Source organism: Lepidothrix coronata, unplaced genomic scaffold (genome assembly GCF_001604755.1).
Source record: "Lepidothrix coronata isolate B3197 unplaced genomic scaffold, Lepidothrix_coronata-1.0 Scaffold97, whole genome shotgun sequence".
NCBI classification, from domain to species: domain Eukaryota; kingdom Metazoa; phylum Chordata; class Aves; order Passeriformes; family Pipridae; genus Lepidothrix; species Lepidothrix coronata.
The window spans coordinates 2789594-2808763 of NW_016690277.1; the positions used below are offsets into that span (position 1 = coordinate 2789594).

General features: G+C 36.2%; 1 protein-coding gene across 14 annotated transcripts in view; it reads right to left on the bottom strand.

Moving 5' to 3' along the window:
• Positions 1–19170, bottom strand: part of XRN1 (5'-3' exoribonuclease 1) — a 45795-nt gene that overhangs the window by 8060 nt on the left and 18565 nt on the right. For 3 of the 14 annotated variants that reach the window (XM_017822334.1, XM_017822339.1, XM_017822340.1), the window contains 18 exons: positions 18883–18972; positions 17769–17904; positions 16954–17010; positions 16657–16789; positions 15499–15568; positions 14200–14425; positions 13446–13541; positions 12677–12772; positions 12325–12439; positions 11735–11799; positions 11242–11352; positions 10751–10876; positions 10277–10433; positions 9800–9978; positions 9474–9587; positions 9281–9392; positions 8121–8275; positions 4932–7926 (listed from right to left, as the gene is read on the bottom strand). In XM_017822334.1, coding sequence (XP_017677823.1) covers positions 7636–7926; positions 8121–8275; positions 9281–9392; positions 9474–9587; positions 9800–9978; positions 10277–10433; positions 10751–10876; positions 11242–11352; positions 11735–11799; positions 12325–12439; positions 12677–12772; positions 13446–13541; positions 14200–14425; positions 15499–15568; positions 16657–16789; positions 16954–17010; positions 17769–17904; positions 18883–18972 — 2329 coding nt within the window. In that variant the 3' untranslated portion in view covers positions 4932–7635. The other 11 variants (XR_001876075.1, XR_001876073.1, XR_001876074.1 and 8 more) reach the window with 11 other exon arrangements.

Here is a 19170-nt window from a genome sequence, read left to right on the forward strand (position 1 = left end):
AGAAAGGTATCAAGCACTTCATTATCTGATTAAGACTACTTTCTTCCAAACTAATTTACCAAAAGAGCATATTAATAATTATTTAAAACTCCCAAAGAAAGCTCCCTCAATAAGATTCAACACATGTAACTGTTATAAAAGGCTAAAATCTCTCCAAATACTAAAAAACTAAGAAACCTTAAAAAAAAAATTGGAAAATGCATCTAGATATCCTTTGTGTTTTTACAGTATCAATGCAAGTGGGACCTGTCTTACTGCAAGATTAAGCAAAATTTCAAAAAGAAAATGGAGGTGCAGGTTACTTTCTTCTTTTACAAGTTCTTAATGTAACAAATACATACCTTCTGATTGCATGGAAGTGACTGTAAGCAGATTTCTTCTTGCAGATCTTAAATTCTATGTAACATCTTAACGAAGAACTTCGATGTGTATATGGTGGAAAAAGATAACATGAACCAACTTGCAAAATTGCACTGCATATATAATCTCAGTTATAGGCAGCAGGTATTAAAATTGCTTCATTTATGAGAGGCTTATGAAATACAAATTTTATATTATTGTTCTGTTGTAGTGTGATAAAAGTAATGCAATAGAGGAGGCAACGGGCTTTCAGACATGCATAGCTTGTCCACACACGACTTATCTGGCATTAGCTTCTGTTGTTTTGTCATAAATAATACCATTCCCACACACTCTTCACCTGTCAGAAACCCCTGTCGCCCTCAGAGAAAAATCTTACTGCCAATACTCATAAAACCCCCAAGTAAATCTTAGCATGGACAAGAAACATTCAATTTGAAGTGAAAATGTATGGACTCCTTCCTTTTATACTGTGCTGCAACGCTGATAACAAGCCTGTGTAACCTCTACCACCACCCTATGTCCTCCTGTTGGAGTGAGAGCATGCAGGTGCCACCTCACTGCTCACCAGGCAGAGAGCTGACACACCTGGGGGCACATACCAAGCACTGCAGCAGCTGTGTCCGGTACTTCTGCATCTTCTCTGCTGAAATCCTCAGTTTCTTTGATCTCTGGAAAGCGTGACTGGTCTTATCTTTTACTGGACTATCAAACCAAATGAAGGAGTGGAGGCACTCCAAGGACCTGTCCAATGCTGCAGCAAAGGAAAGAGTTATTAAGGAAAACCAATCAAATGGCAGAACATCAGGGTCAGGAAGATCCTACATGGCTGGCAGGGACAGCAAAACTCCCACCATGAGTAATTTATACTGAATATTTGTAAGCAATGTTATCACACTCAGCATGTTTCAGTCAGCAAGAAATACACTTTAGAGGATGATGCCAAGCACGAGGGAGTTACCCAGAGGCCCTGAGAGATGGGACTGATACAGACCCAGCAGACCGGATTGCCAGAAAGAAAACATGATCTTGAGACAGTCTGGACATTTTCTAGGACCAGATTATTAAATAAAATTTCCAAATTATTAATTAAACTGTATTTCAGATAGTTAACTTATTTTTTCTTTAAAATAAAGGTATTCTAGGGTGCATTTCTGTTTTGTGACTGATACATAGAAACTTCTTCATTCACCCCAGGCTTCCAGTATGAATTAATCAAACCTGTCACTGGCACTGCTAACAGGATTCCAGCTACTGAAATCTAGGAGAGCAAGACACAAAACTTGCAGTGCAGGTTTTTTTCCTCTATCTTTTCTTCCTTAGCTGTATTTTGTCAAGATGCATCTATTCTACTGCCTCATCAAACTCAGTTACCGTTTTACCCATTTCCTTAGCTCTGCTTTTTAACAAGTTTTAACATTATGAAAGCATTGACCTCAGGGTCACTTAAATAAGAAAGAGCCCACTAATTTCTGTTGCTCCACTGGCTGGTGCAGCCCACATCCATCATTCATTAACCCTCACCTGGAACGGAGAGCCCAAAATGAAAGTGATGATCTTGAGGCAAATGCTGCAATAATTTACCATATGACCCTTTCTCAGCAGTTCCTCCTGTACTCCTGCCAGAATTTACTCCTCTCCTCAAAGTCAACAGACAGAACCACATACAATGACATGACTTAATATATCACGTTAGATTTGTGTGTCATTTCAACTTTAGGCAGCCACATGATGTTTCTTAAGCAGTTCCATTCTTGCTTAATCATCCTGCTCTGATGCTACAAAAACTGCAACAGAGCTGGTCTTGGGGCTCCACAATGAACTCTCTGAAAAATAACATAGGGGAAAGAGTTCCAATCAGAGTAATTCCTTGATATGGTTCATAATGTGGCTATTCAAAAGGTTTGGCATGACCCAGTGGGAGCAAGTAGTAAGAGACTGGTTAAGCCTGTATTTTCAATAGAGAATTGCACATCAAATCTGTGCCTGAGGCACAAGCAGGCCTTCCTTGCTGCCAGCTCTGCAACAGAAGAAACCTTTAACAGGAAATGAGGTGGACTTTGGACAATCAAGTTTTAAGCCAAGAATTTATCTACCACAGCAAGTGAAGTGTTTCATTATTTGCCCATTACTTTTACCCAGCCTAAGGAATATCTACATTTGGAGATATGCAATTGGTATTAACAAGATAATGTCCATCATCCTCTGGATGTCTCTTAAGGATTTATTATGTGGACTGAAAATGATGTAACAATGAACAACTTACTTTCTTACAGAGGTTGAGTTCCTGTATATATATATATATATATACACATATATATATGTGTGTGTGTGTATATACATATGGCAGTCATTTGAACCTAGAAAATTCAGGGCTGAACAGCTCTTTAAAAGAACATTGATTTCAAGTCTAGAAATTCACAGGAAAAAAATCTAAAAATAAAGACAGAAAAAAATGCCCATCAATGAGGCTTAGTTCAGAACAAGAGAATGGATATACTAGAGGCTAAAGGGATGAAAACGCACTTAAGAACTATTGTTCCAATATGACATAGCCATTAAAAAAAATTAGAAAAGAAAGCAAAGGGAATGAAAAGGAAAAAAAATTAAACTGAGGAAAATGTAGAAGGCAGCAGCTCAGTAAACTCACAGGTTCCAGCAGCCTATACTGCCCTCCATTTACCCTGCTGAGTAAAGTTTTGATGACTGACAAAACATTTCAGCTGTTTCAAAGAAATAGGTACTGGAAGAAACATCAGGAACTAACATTATGTCACCTTCTATCCCAAATTAGTGCTAAATCTAAAACATGCTAAGTTACTCATAAATAGATCGCGTAGTTGCATTGGACTCACACTTCTTGCTTTGCTGTGTACCCTCAACATGCTAAAAGTTGATGACTTTGAATTTTATTGTTACTTGCACAGAAATTACACTTCGGTTTTGTTGGGGTTTTTTTGCCAGCCTTTGTCTTTCTTGCAGTTACACAAAATACAGGACTAGGTGTGATCATCAACTTCCATAAAACATTGCCAATGCAGTGATGCTACCGAGCAAGTTTTACCAGAAAAATGTTTTAATGAAAATTTCTCTGTCCTGTCAAGTAATAGAATCAGGTTTAGTGTTTGCACTTGATGGCATTGCAACTCCTTCTGTTTTGCTTTGATATGTACTGCCTTTCCAAGCAAAAATAAAACAGAAAATTTGTGAATTTTAAAAAAATAAGAGTAAGCACCCCATCAAAGAGTGGCAGCAGTAAGGAACCATTGTTGGAACCACAGATTGTTTTGTTAATAAACAACAGCTACTTACCTCATGAGATTCGATTCTTCAAAACATTTATCAGTTACAGTCTCAATAGTCATGGGTCCTCATGCACCTGAATTTGAATTCTTTTGGCCAAGAGTGTGTATTCAGACTGCCCTTATGCCCTTGGTGTCACTGTGTCCCCTTTTCCAGAGACAGAAAGAGAAGAACATAACTGTCTCTCAGTAGTAAGGAAGGTTGATTATGGAATACATATGGAGATCACATTGCAAATAAAAAGAATAAAAAGCATCCCTATTGTAAGTAACAATTCCTTCTTTGAGAGTCCTCACTCACCTGTACAGTTCAGATCAATTCTGAAATTCTGAAATTGAACAGAAGTCCCTTAATTTTTGAATGAGAGCATCCACAAAAGATTTATTATGCACTAACCAATATATTTTCAAGTTTTCCCTTTATTTGTTTTTATTTTCTTTAATGCTGTATATGGAGAAGAGAAAAGTAAGAGGGCAGAACTTGCCATGCAGGGTAATTGCAATACTTAAAAGTTCACTGAATAATAATTTAAAGAGAGCTTAAGAAATGCAAGATTGTATCTTGGGATCTTCAAATTGAGCAACATGACCTGAGTGTGTACACAACCAGAGTGTTCCCTGCAGACACACCACGTTGCACACACAGTTACACAAAGCTGCAGCAGCTGGTCATGCCAAGAGCGCACTCCATTCTTTGTGTGAGTTGCTTTAAACAAGCTAATTCACACAGTAATCTACAGGAAAGAAAATAACATCTCTCTACATGAAAAGCTGGTGCTGCAGTTGGCAAAAGACAGATCCTAACAACTAGAAAAAGTCTCAGCACAGTGTTTTGCTTCAGGTACAGCAATAGAGTCAAATATTTCCTGGTAACCATGGCTTCTCCTGTTTTTCAGCCATCAGCTGGTTTTGCACCTTGTTCAGAATCACTAGAACTGAACTTACTGGAAAGTAATCTTACTGACTTCTCTATAGCTTTTTTTAAATTTTTAATCTAACTGATGACAAAGGGCAAAGAAGCTTTGGAAGATCAGTATCTTGTTGAATGCTTTTAATTATAATGTGACCAAAACCCTTTTGAAAAAACCTTGTATTTTTATCTCAGTTATAGTTGAAAGTCATCAAGAAACAGCTCAGGAGGGCAGGTGCTACTTCTGAGAATCACAGAAATTGGGCTTCATGAGATTTAATTTCTATCTTAAACTTTTGGGTTGGAGCATACAGCAGTTCCCATACAGTATTTGGAAATAAAACAGTGAAAATAGGTAATGTTTCTTGTTTCAATATTTAATCCAAGCAGACACAGACACAGTTTATAAAATTACTCTATTGCATTAGAGTTCTATATAGCATTTAACTTTTATGAATGTTTTTCCTTCAGTGTAGCATATATTCATATTTCAAAATATCTTTGCACAGTCCTTTGTGCAACTACATGCTAAAAATCTGCAAATGCACACTTAACACTAAACAGCACAAAAAATACATTCTGTATCCATTTATATGCAAATTTTAAACATTTCACTTGGCAGATAAACAATGAAAAGTTATTTTAAAAAAATCAGAAACTACAAAAACACGCACATAAAAGTCTTCCCTTTTGGATTTTTTAGTAAAATACTGCTCTGTATAAGATCTAATGAAAAACTCCAGTGCTTACAAAATACTTTTTATCTATGAGAAAAAGAAATGCTTAAATTTATATCTGTATGAATTAAACATAACAACCTTGTTAAAATATAAAAATGAAATCATGGGGGACATGGCAGAGATCAATGCAATGTCACATCTACCAGGGCATGTAGAACTGTAATTAACTGGGCACCAGGCAGGCGGTATCAGAGAAGAGATCAACTAAAAATCAGGGACTAATACAATATGCAGCAGCTACAGAATAAAGTGTTTTACCTCTATATATACTACATAAAGCAATTCCACTTGAAGAGGGAGCAGAAATCTTGGTCTGAAGTAGAATAATTAATAAAAATTGCTGTGTTCACTGGCAAGAGTATAGTGTCCTTCATAACTTTGTTTCTAAAAACTCTGCATAAATTGGCTATCCAGATACATCAAAATTCTGTGATGAAAGAATCTAACACGGTCTCATCTCCATCCTGGGAATTTCTAAACAGGTTTTCTCTTATGACCAGATAAGTCACACGGGATATGGGGGATTAACACCTGTGTCTCATAACTAACTTTCACATAACCACTTCTCAAATGGCAACATCATGTCAGTCTTGTGTTGCTAATGACAATAAATCACCAAAAAATACAGCTTTCCCTTCCAACCCTCTTGAGACCAGATGACTACAAAGAGAACAACAAAATCAATGTAATTTAAGACTACATATAGACTTCATAGTTTTGTGATACTAAGTAAAACGATATAAAATTTCTTAACCTTGTTTTTGCCTCTGTGATCCTTTTAATAGGCTTGCTGCTATTCTACAAATACTGCTGTTTCGGAGAAATGAAAATTAAAAAATCCTATAACACAGTAACAATGTGAAACTTGATACTACATCAGAAAGGGAGGCAAAGAACAAATGAAACAAAGTCTACAGACTTGCAGATCCAGCATGAATTCCGTTTGGAAGCAATAAAATGAATCACTCAAGTATGCTTTATTTCTGTTTCCTGGGCCTTAAGAGGAAAAATATTTTTTTCTAGAACATATTAAAATAAAGAAGAAAAATTAAATTTAATCCATGTCAGTAAGCAGCACCAGAGTTTCAAATTTTTTCCTAGACTAAAGATTTCACATTAATGTCCATAAGAATGGTATATGTCGGTTAAAAATAGTACAAGGACCTTTGAGCCTTCTTTTTTTCCTATATGAACTAATGACAGTTCTGTCCAAAAATGCAATTCAACTTTTTGTCTCAATATTCTTATGGAACAAATAGTAATAGTTTTTGATAATTCAATTTTGCCACCCAGAACTTCTATCACAAAACTAAAAAATAAATATTAAAAGTAACTAGTAACAAAAAATAACCTAGTATAGAGAAGGTTTCAGGGCACAGACTATTAAAGGAAGAAAAAGACTCTAAGTAAACATAACTTTGACAGCTATCTGGCACAAATGGACATCTTTAAACTCTGGCCATTTCTACAGTTTAGAAAAAAATCAGGATATCATTAGCATTTAGGAAGCTATCCATATGTGTAGTAGATAACTATGTCATTTTATCACGGGGAAAAAATGAAACTGATAGATTAAAAAAATTAAATGTACTTTACCAAAGAGGTCTCTACTTTGCAAATATATTTTTGTTATTCAGTAACATCCTATAAATGAACCTCCTGGAACAGACTGTGCATCAGCAATCACTTTTTGCCACTCTAACACCAGACACACAATAACACCTATGTTCTGAAAGCTGTAAAACCCTTGCCCTCTAGCACAAACGCCAGCAGTTCGTACTTAGAGCGGGTTTGGCAGTTACACTGTAGTTAGCTCTGAGTCACATTGATTCAACTCAGATGGACCTGGACAGCCAATATAGAAGCTGCATTTAAATGACTTTTCCTTTCTGTCTTCTTAGACTATTTAAAAATAAGCTAGAGTACAAAATGTCACACTGAACAGTGTTAGATGCCCAACTTATTACCGCTCCACATCCCTCCCCAAGAGCAGAGCAATCCCGAGTTAAGGCTGCCACTGTTATTGCTGCTTACCCGATAGAGTCTGTAAGCCACTGTTTAGAAACCTAGGCACAATGGAGGGCAAGGCAACCTGAACTCAGCATTTCCTGGCTCTTGCTAATTCAAGTGAAAATAAAAATAAGTTTTAACATAATTTTTAGAGTTTTCATGACAACCTGAAAATCATAGCAAATAAAATGTATTTCCTTCTATATTATACTTAAAGTGGCTGGTCTTTTTAATAGAGATTTCTGATTTTTTTAAATGATAGAACATAACAGTGGGGGAAGAGTTAAAGATAAAATACACCTAGCTACCATATTTATTCTGAAGATTTTGGTGCGCCAAAATTGACAGCCAGTTTTCTTGGCTTTCGCTTGCTGGAAGTGTTTGGTGTTGATTTGTTATGAGGAACACTTGGAGTAGCCACATTGTCTTGAAATGAAACAGTGGATTGAGCAGCTGGAGGAGATTTTAAAGGAGCTGAAGAACTATCTTGCTGAATGTGGTCAGAAGACACTGGCTGTTCATTCTTTAGTGGTGCAGCTTGAGGGGAACTCTGAAACTCCTTGAGTTCAAAGTTTTTCTTGCTAGCAGCCCTTTTTTTAGTTACCTTTAAATTAAATAAATATTATTTAACAGAATGCATTCTCAAAAAAATATTCCACTTTCAGAAAACATGCACACAATTTCTTAAAATAATTTTCTAATACCAAACAGTACTTCACAGTGGGGGTGTTATTGCATTCATCACATAGGCACATTTTTTACAAAAATACCATATTAAGACAAACCTGCTGGTCTTACCTGCAGAGGTATAAACTGGTTGTGAGAACCAACTGGTATCGTTCCTGCAAGGGACACATTTCCTGGATAGGAGCCAGGATAATAATGCTTAGGCACTGGAGTTCCCCAGGACACTGGACCAAACATATGAGATGATGGAGGAGGCATCATATTAGCTACAAAAACAAGGAACTTTTAGCTCACTTTCCCACAAAAGAGGGTAAAAACTCCCCAAGAGTAACCCAACTACATTTGTCTTCATGTTGTTCACCTTTCCAATAAAGCCTTATAATTCTTCATATTTACTTCAAAACAGCTAAGTATTTATTATCATCCCCCCACACCAAACAAACAGCTCTGCTTTTACAGAACTACACCTAGATGACAGCACAATTAAGAGCACTAAGTTATGGCATCTGCACTCCAGAGTGCACAGAGCACAGGATCTTCACATCCTCAGCAGAGAGAACTGTATTAGCAGAAGGCTGCAAGCTCAGGCCATCCTTAGAAACACACGAACAACAGAGAAACCTTGGGGAAAAGAGATGTAGCAGCTGCCATGTGGGTTTCTAGGATGCTACAACTGTGCTGACTCATTAATTACTAGCTGTGAATGTGAGCTTCAGTAGAACACAAAACAGCTGGGAGCCAGAAACAGCCCTAGGACTTCTAGCAATTTTTGGGGGGGTTACTTACCATGCTCATGTTTGGCTGTGTACAACAGGGTTGTGACGTAGCACTTCAGTGAAAGTTGGTTATAATCAAATAAAAACTAATGCATGGATAAACATTAACTATATGGGGGTGGAGGGGGAATCCACGTAGAAAGTCATGGAAGACACTTCTTATGAAATCTGGACTATGAATATCAGCTTTGAACTAATTCTGTTGTTTTAAAGGGAAAAAAAAGCCAAAATGGAAAAAGCACCTAAGACTGAATGGATAAATACATTCTTGAGGAAAAGAAATAACTGGGAGAGACATGACTCTTTGTATTGAATTCATCTGCATATTGATGAGAGGAGGTTCATGAACTGTTTTCAAAACAGTTCAGACAAACAAGCACACGCATGAAGACCAAAAAATGGCAGTTCTGGAAGACATTCATTTTCATTTGAAGAACTGCTACAGTTACAGAATATCATTATATTATTTGAAATGGGTTCCAGTCAAATACTTACCAGGGGGTTGTGCAAATACTGGAGGAATTGATCCAGGCGGTACAGGAACTCCAAGTGGTTGATAGTTTGGAAACACTGCTGGAGGTGAAGCAAAGTTTACTCCTATAGAACTCTATGAAGAAGGAACCAGAGGGTTACAAACAGATGCAATGCAAGAGAGACAAAGATTTTAAAAGATTCTTTACATCCTCACCAAACGCTGTAAAGCAAAAAACGCGGCTTTCTCCTTCGCTTCAGCTTCGGAATGACACTGAGGCCCGTGAACCAACAAACCATTCGACAACTTGATGTGGCAAACTGTCATGGTCTAGAAAAATGACAGAAGATTTTTGAGGGAATTTATATTGCTGACAAACTGTGAGACAGAAACAGAGGATTTGGTTGCTTGGTTGTTTTTTAAAAAGACAGAGGGAGTTAAGGTTTATTTTCTGATGTATTTCAGTGGTCAGTCTAAATATCTAATATAGGACAGTTGATAAAAAATTGAGAGGTTGAACTTTTGCAGGAAAAGCTTTTTACCTGTGGTGTTTTTAGGAAAGAGAAATCTGGTTGTGACATTCCAAGAAGAGAACAAATACGAGACAGTTCAGAAACAGTGGACAGTGCAGGCTGTGGACAAGCGAAAGGGTGACCTCCAGTTTCTATTGCTGGTGTGTTCTGAGGGCCTCCAGGGCTATAAGGCTTGTTCATATAAGCAGCTGAGAAAAGGAAAAAAAAAAGCTGTATCACAAGCATTTCCTGCACAGAAAGGATGGCAACTTGGTTATTAGGAAAAAAGAAAAAAAAAAGTATATTTAATTTTTTCCCCAGCGTTTTCCCATTGTTTAACAAAAGACAGGAAACTATATATGAAGAGTATTTTAGGTCTAAAGAAGTAAAACTGAAAAAAAGATGAACATTAACTGTATTTTGAAAAACAGTACTATGCTGTAGGGTGTGTTCTAAAATGTCACTTCAAAGTGAAGCTCTGAACTATGAGCTGATGGCTAAACATACCCATTTTTTTTGTTGGTCTGTATTGCACAGCAGCTCCATGGCAATCCTGTCTACTTGAGGGAGCGGGAACATCATTAACTTGGGGTTTCACTTCATTTCTTGTTTCCAGATCAGAGCCATCTATCTTCAAAATCTCTTTGAGCATCCGTGTTCCTTTCTTTAAAAACAAAATAAACCACTCAGGGACGTGCTGGCATTCAGACACCACGACCTTCTTAACACTAAATATCATACTTGGTAACAGAATGTGAATTGTTCTTTTGCAGTCAGTTACACTTTATCAAAACACAGATAACAGCATCCTAGCATAAAAAAATGTGTTTGCTAATTTTCTTTGAGAATAGCTAATTAAAAACTCATTAATATGTTTTTAGAAAGCAGTATGAGGTTTCATGGAGTTTCTTTAAATAGAAGCATTGATGCTAAGATAGCAGATGCTAAACTGCAATGTAATGATTCCTGCAGTATACAGACCATAGCAAATGACTGTGGTGACAGATGTTCTTCATTTATAGCTCTTGCTTCCTTAGAACAAGTCTGCACTTCATTTTCTTTGGAAATTTTCAAAGAAGCTAGAAGGCTTTCCAGTTCATTGTCCTTCTTAAATTGAAAAAGAAAAAAGGTATATCAGCTTAGTATATTTACAAGTAGATGCCAGAGGAAGGGTATATTAATTTGAGGTTAATTTTATTCTCATTCAGATTTTTTTTCTCTCAGCTTGGGCAGGTCAGAGTCATGTTTGTTCTACGAACAGACATCCAGAGACTGCATCAAGGTTTGCATATTAAAAATATGCAAGTATTGAGGAACAGAGAATTAATTTAAAGAATGGTCAAAGTTATACAAGTTCATCTTCTGTTATAAACATGAATTTGCACACAAGTGACCAGGAACAACTCGAACAAAATGGACTGGAAACTGAAGTTATTCAAAGAGCACAAGAAAATCAACTATCTAGATCCTACCTTTCCACCTGTACAGGGACCATCAACTGCAGCCTTCTGAATTACAGGCATGTTGGGACTTTCATTCCTTTTCAGAAGTTTGACATTGTACTTATTCACACCTGCAAAATTCTGAGATAAACCACAGCAATTACTATTGAATACTCTATTACTTGTTATAACCCAATCATATTAGGAATGTTATGCAAACAGCTTTCACAAGCTAATATCCTTAGAGGATTTCAGCTTACTGAAAACGTAGCACTTGTCTTCCCATTACAGTGTAGCTTTAGAGTCTGAGAGGAATAGCAAAATAGCTTGCTATGATCATACATCTTACACACTTTCATATTCTGTCTGTAAAATCTCTACTGAAGAAAAACCTCAAAAATAAAGTTTACCTATTAAAAGAATCAACTAAGATGCCAGTTAAAGGCAAATCTGTAAAATGACAAATCAGATCAGAGTAAAATGACAAGAAAGGAACACATTTACTCAGTACAGACAAAATTACCTGTTGGTTTGATATTTTATTATGTGGCTGATTTTCACCTCTTGTAACTTTGGAATCTTCTTTAACTACAAAAGAATGTATTCTTTTGAAACACTCTTAAAAACTGTAATACTAATCAAGACTCAAAAAATATTAACTCCATACAAGTACACAGAGTTGCATTAATTTGAATGGTTTTATCAAATGTTTAATTCATACTTTATAGGGCATTTGGCATATGCTTTTCTTCTAGGGTAAAATAAAATTAAGCATATGGAACAATATGTCTAATTTTGTATTCTACTAATAGGATCACAAGCAAATTTTCAAAAACACATTGTGTGGGTTTTTGTTTTGTTTTTATATCAGATGGGCAGTGAGTCAATAGAACACAGAACGGCTCGTCCAAGACATTCAGGATTAAGGACGGAACAATCTAATAGGGACACCAGGGACATCTGACAATAGCAAGTGCACTGCAGTGTTTATAAAACTACAATAAATTATTTCCTGTCAATAACTACAGAAAGCCAAAAAGCTCAACAGACATTTCAATGAAGATCAGATAAAGCAAGTAGTTTTCCTAAACAGTTTCTAATTATAGTACTTACATTTTTTATATGGCTCCTGTTTTCTTTGCTGACATTTAAAGCTGCTGTCGTTGAATCCTGGCTTATAAAACTGATGGCCAGTTCCCAGCTTGATTTCCTGAGGTAGAACTGCACTCTAGGATTTCAAACAACAAAGCTTAACCAAAAAACTGTGCGTCTGTCATTTACAAAGCAGCCCCATACAATCACCTCTTTCCAGAGTGGTGCATGCTCTGTGTAACAATACTGTAATCCAGAGGATTTATTTGTAGCATAAACTAAAAAGTTTTCTGATATAATGAACTGATATATGAAATTATGTGAAATGTTCATATTTTGAACCCAGGGATCTGTTTAAAGTTTATATACAAACCTTCTCATGCATGTTTTGCTGAATGTGATGAGACTTCCCAGAACTCTGCAACGACTGCCATATGCTGCAGAATTCATCATCTTGCTTACTCTGTGCCTGACAAAATAAGAAACAAGATCCCCAACAAACTCAGCAGCTATAAATTCAGCTTTTGAACAGCTAAGCATATACCAAGACATTCCAAAATTGTAAGGTCCAAGTTTAACATAGCTCAGATGAGATATTTTCATAATGACACCAGTACAAGTTGCAAGTAATCAGTTTATAAAATAAGCTATTGGGGTAAGTTGCACTTGTACAACAACTTTTACCAAGAATCACTTCTGAAAATGTTGTTTAGTTATTAATTCAAGTTATGAACACAGGAAAGAAGACCAAGTACAATTAAACTCAGATAACAATTCAGAAAGGTTTCAAAAGCATGCTTTCATACTCATAGTGGTCTAAGATTTTATTATTAATGACTTATTTCGTAAGGCCTTACCAATCAGGCTCAACTGCTTCATTCCATTACAGGTATGTTACCAAGGAACTGAAGCCCAGATAGGCAAAAAACACTTTTGAAAATCTAATACCTAACCAAGGATAACACAGGATATTATACCCATTCAAGAACAGAGACCAGTTCTGCTCCACTCTGTATCTGGACTAAAACATTTGAAATACTAAAACAAAGCTATTTATTAATCATGAGAAAAGGACACCCACTTAAACAGAGGGTCAAAATAGAGACATTTGGGTCCAATACTAAATGAATCAGAACACTCACTTTATTTTTCTGATTGCCACTCAGAAATGATCCTTTCTGGGGTGAGTTGCCCTGATTTTCAGCCCTGAGATTGTAATGCTGTCTTCCATTCAGTTGCTAAGTTATTGAGAGAAAAAAATAAATCAGAAGTGTTTCATTGTCCTAAGTTTTCTTTTGGAAAGTAGTTTTTCCTGTATAGACTTAAAAAATTTGAGACAATTGTTCTCAAACACCCCTATAGCAACATGAAGCTACTAATTAAGATGATTTGCTTTAAAGAAGACACTTACTAAGAACATAAAGTTTCATTAAACCACTAAGAACCCCAATTCACCTATAATTTTTCCTCCTTTATTGCAGTTTCAAAGTAAATTGTAACCAAGAAGTAAAACCAATAGGGAAATCACATCTTCTTTTTCTGAGCATGGACAAACTTGGCCTACAGGAAGCATTAACTGGAACAGAACTTTAAAGAAATAACTGCATCTCTGCCCAAAACACACTATTTGTTGACACCAAATGTGGTGTCAATGCTCCAAACTAAGTATTTGTCTCTCAGAAATGCAACTGGAGTTACTCAAAGCAAAACAACTGTCAATAGGAAATCTTAGTCCCTTTCATTATTGGATTAATTATTTTCTCCAAAATAAGAATTAACCTACTTCTAATATACTGACACAAAAACTAAATTTTGTTTGGGCCAGTGAAGACAATCATGTCAATAATTCAGCTTCGAGGGAAAAACATTTTTGTACAAATGCAAGAAAAGTCTTACTTGAGTAGGAACAAAAAGGGAGCGAGGAGAATGGTTGAGGCCTCCCAGATGCACTTTTTGTGAGCATACAGACGACAGATCAGATGCATATGAGTTGTAGTTATTCACTGCTGGCTGAGGTTTAACTATGGCCATCAGTTTTTGATTTCCCATTTCTGACCGACTACCATGAGACAGGTTAATTAAGGCACTTGATGGCAGGCGATAACCTCTGGCAGGGGAGCACCTGAAGAAAAGTGAATTGCACCGTTGCTTCATACAGTTTCATTGTTGCCAAAAGATAATGAGTTTAAACAACAGAGGCTGAAAACTGTCCAATATTGAAATCTAGTAGCATTATACACAACCTTAATCCCACTGCACTGCCCCCTTTGGCCTCTGGCTGTCAAACCCAGCAAACAACAGTAATTACCACTCTGAGTTTAGATTGTGCCCTTCAGTGGTGAGCTTAAAAAAATTTTAAAGGTGAGTGAATCGTTTTCCCATAGTTCTGTAGTAAATATTTCTGTAAAAGATTAAGAACCAGTAAACAATATTCTTTTCCTTTTCAGAAATGAAAACTGAAGTTTAAATTGCAGTAGCAGAATTATAAACTGAATTTAAGCAGCATTTCTGAACGTTGAATATTGTCTGTGTTACAGGACACGCTCTTGCAAGGGCTATACTTGTGCTATGCTTTGTGAATGCAGGGAATAGACAGGAATCCACTCTAACTTCTGTCATTAAAACCTTAATTTATCCAACAACAAGGGTAAAATGAAGCCTGCTGCACAAATTTGTGCACTTAGAAGTTTAGCTGTTTGCTTAAATATAGAGGAGTTATCACACTTTTTAAAACAAAAGCACCTCCATGTCCTGAAGAACAGTTTAGGTTTTTAATGGTGGTTGGAATTCAATGCCTAAGTATCAACTAGTACAGAGTCTCTCCTTCAGAAGAGCAGATGCCTACTGACTGGTTTTTAATCTATGTCTTGAAGACATACTGATAATAACCTGTTTTCTACGTATTTGTTTTAAAAAGACACTTGGAACTAGTGCTTTATTCTGCTGGTCCATATTTGCTTTCAACAAATCAGAAGTTTTTAAATACCCCAGGAAGAGCCTGAAGAGCATTTCTACTACATAATATGGTTCATAAAAATTATCCATACTCAAGGAGAATAAAGAAACACAAAAGAAATAAAAACTGACCAACACTATCAAGAAACAAAGTTTCAAGAAGAGGTATTACAAACACTCAATCAAACCAAAGGCAACTATAGCAATAGCATGAAATGACTGTGAACCCCCTGCACAAACCTGATAGTGAGGCCTCCAAGGAATTCTTCATCAAACAAAACTTCAAAGAGCACATCTGTTTCTCTAGTAGCTATAGAAAAGAAAGTAAAATGTCATCCTATATAGGGTACATTAGTTACTTCCATCTAAATTCTGTAAACATCTATACTGGTTATGCAATAAATAACGAAAAGACCAAAAATTAACATGAAAATCCCAATTTATTCCTGAGTCATTTCATTAACAGAAATTTGAAAATGCTTCTCAAAGTCATGTATGTCTGCCCTTGAAGATACAGTTTCAACAGAAATGTACCATGCATAACATCTTACCAGTGTGCATTAATAGAACTGCAATTTATAGCAGAATGTCACAGCTGTCAGAAACTGCCACAGAGGAGATGGAAGTCACTTTTACACTGAGGTAGTCAGAAACCAACAGCTTTAATATTAACTTCCTGCATAATGGTAGACTAATACTCCTTTAAAATTATATTAATATATTGTAATTACAGAGAGAAAAGCTGCACCCAAGTCTAGTCTATTTGAGATTCTGTTAGATGCAAACTGCATGAGAAAGTAACTACTGAAATGCCAGGTAAGAAAACAGTTTGCATTACTGGATCTCAAACTGCTACTCAGTGGAAGTGGATAAATCCTTTTATTTACTTGAAATAGATTTATGGTTAATCTTCTTGTCAAAGAAGGTATAAATCCATGCCAATGGAGTATCACCGAACAAAAAAAAAATCAAAATAAAACAATTTAAGACAAATCATATTTGATAAAGTTTTATGTTTAATGTAGTAATAAAGTTTTTATGTCTACTTTTCTTAATTTTGCTCATATCTTCCCATAACTTCATTTTGTTCCATTTTTGATCTGTTCTCTTCATATTAAGAGGGAACAAAGGGGTACTTCTTATTCATATTAAGAAGGAACAAAGGGCAGGTAATTTCTTATGCAAAGACAGCTGTGTAGTAACACATGAAATTAAAACAGAATACCTGTAGGTTGAATTCAAAACAGTAAATATGTTCATTAATGGCTTTATGTTGTATATGCTGCAGAGTGAGAAGTCTGTGTGTGTTCACAACCATTTTGCAAAACACTGTTCTGAAGCTGCTTTCCCATCACTGGCTGAGCTGTTATATAGCTACAATCACAAAGAAAATATTACCTCCTTTAATTCCTATAATGGTACCTCGAAGACCAACTGGAACAGAAAAGTTCTCTCTCACGTTGACAACCCGGTCAAACAGCCTGTACTCCGCATCCCGATCCGGGACAACCCCCTTCTGCTGCTCTAATGGCTGACAAGAACCAAAAGACTCTGTTAGTGTAGGCAAAAGGATAAGGATTATAATTAAAATGCATTTATAACAGAACCTGAGGCAAAATATAAAGCAAACTTTCTGGAAAAAAAACCCAAACAAAACAAACCCCCCAGGCCACCCCCTCCTCTCCCATCACTTACTCTGTACAGCAAATGGGGTTTCACAGTCACTCGCACCTTCTTGTTGCTCTTTCTTTGCTGAAGAAAAGGAACAGAAAGTCAGTACAAACCAGAGTAGGAACCAGCACTGGAACAGGTAAAACAAACCACCTGAAAAGATGATGTAGAATTCTTTAGTTTCTTTTAGATAGTGGTGTAACAGCTTTCAGGAAGTGTTTAAAATAAGTTCAGTTTTTAAACATGGTGGATTTTTTACCAAAGCATTACTTGTCTAATTCCAGATTTCACATCAATTTTATTAAGATGCCCTTGCAAGTTATTTCAAAAAAATTAGCCTACTATTTCATGTGGTTTTGCCCTTAGCTTTTACTTTAGTAATTTCCTTGCCCACTTTTTTCAACTGTGGCCTTTGGAAAACAACTTCTAATTTTCTGCAGACCAAAGAAAAACTGCAAGGGAAGAATAGCTGGGACTGTTCTTCTGTACTTAGAAAAAGAGCACTTTAGTATTTCTGAACATACATATATATATATATATATATATACACACCAGTACCTGTTCCTTTATGCAACCACCAAAAGGCACGGTTCAGAGGACAGCCTACTGCTGCTACATCACCCCCAAAAGAGTGAGCCAATTACAAAGATAAATAATGAGCTCTTCTGAATTTCTGGGATAATTCACATTACAAGTTCAGATTTTACATTACAGTCTGTATCCTTTTTCTTTGGAATGAGAAGTAATCTTCAATGGTTTTATTCTAATTCAAGAACTGGGAAGATAATGAGCAGCTGCTTTTTGTTCACCCCTGCTCACAATGACACCAAGCTGCATACCTTGCATTTCTCTATTTCTTCTTCAATTTTCTCAACAATGGCTGCATCCAAAATTTGCAAGTCGCAAGATGAGCGAGACAAAGCAGACACAGGATGTGCCTTTAACCAGGCAACAATTTCTTGCACTTTCTCAGCTCTGAATAAAAAATGACACGAATCAGTGCTTTTAAGTGCATAAACTAGGCATTTTACCACGTTCCCTAATTTAATCAGTCACAGTATATGATACAGGCACAATGCCTGTATATATTCATAAAGTAACAGAACCTAAGAGCTCTGTATGAGTTTACAGCAGGGATTAAAAAAAATAATCTGAATCATGTAATACTGTTTCAAAACCATAGCCTAAAGTTTTGTTTCAGAAAAAAAATAATTCATTTAAATTAAAAGTATTCAGCAAATTATGTTTACATCCAATCAAAAAACCATGTCCACATGTGATTACAGGTTATGTGACCAGCTGTTTCTCACAACACTGTAAGAAAGAACTTCACAGGGAAAGTCTGTCTGGTAAAATGGAGCACAAACCTGAGACTCCTCTAAGAGAAGAGCCTCACAGTGGTATATCCACCTGGCAAGAGTCCTGTGGGGCAGTGTCACACAGATTTACCACCTGGAGCCTGTGGACAGGCCCTACCAGCTGATAATTAAAGCTTTTCATGTGACCACTCTGTATCTGGAACCAAGGCTGCTACTTGTGTCCCATGGAACTGACTAAACGGATACTAAAAATGTGCAAAGTAGTTTAAATTCTGTAAGAGTTATTTTTCAAAGTGATTTTAGACAACTACAACAATTATTGGTTATTTTGACAAAAAATTATCTTTATGACTAGTCATAGTTGTGTCTACTGAGGGTTACTTTAAAAGCAAGAATTATGATGCAGCCATAGAAAATTACATTTACTGAACTTGAGACTGGAGTCTGAAACAGACACTTGCACTGCACAATTGCAATATCCAGCATTCAGGTAATTTTTTCAGTCATTGCTGAAGAATCATGTTGCTTAAGGAACACCAAAGCTTCAGTTACAAAGCAGCCAAAACTACCAATTTCAAAATTGCCCATGTTTATTCTCCCTATTCTAGAAAAAAAAGGGAGCAAGATAGCTTACCCATTCTCATCCTCTCCAGGCCAAATGTCATCTTCATAGCAGATATCTTCCTGGCTGTTCTTTGCTACATAATTAAATAGTTCAGGCACCCTGAAAAAAATAAATAAATGGGAGATAACTTTTGTTTCACGTCAACAGACCACAAAAAAGCCTCATCAAAAAAGTCTGATGGGCTTCAAAATTTGTGGAGCCAGGATGAATGATTCTTTACTTAATTTGGTTCATTTGTCAAAGGTAAGCTGTTAACAAAATTACTCTATCCCAAAATATGATTCTCCTTGGAAAAAG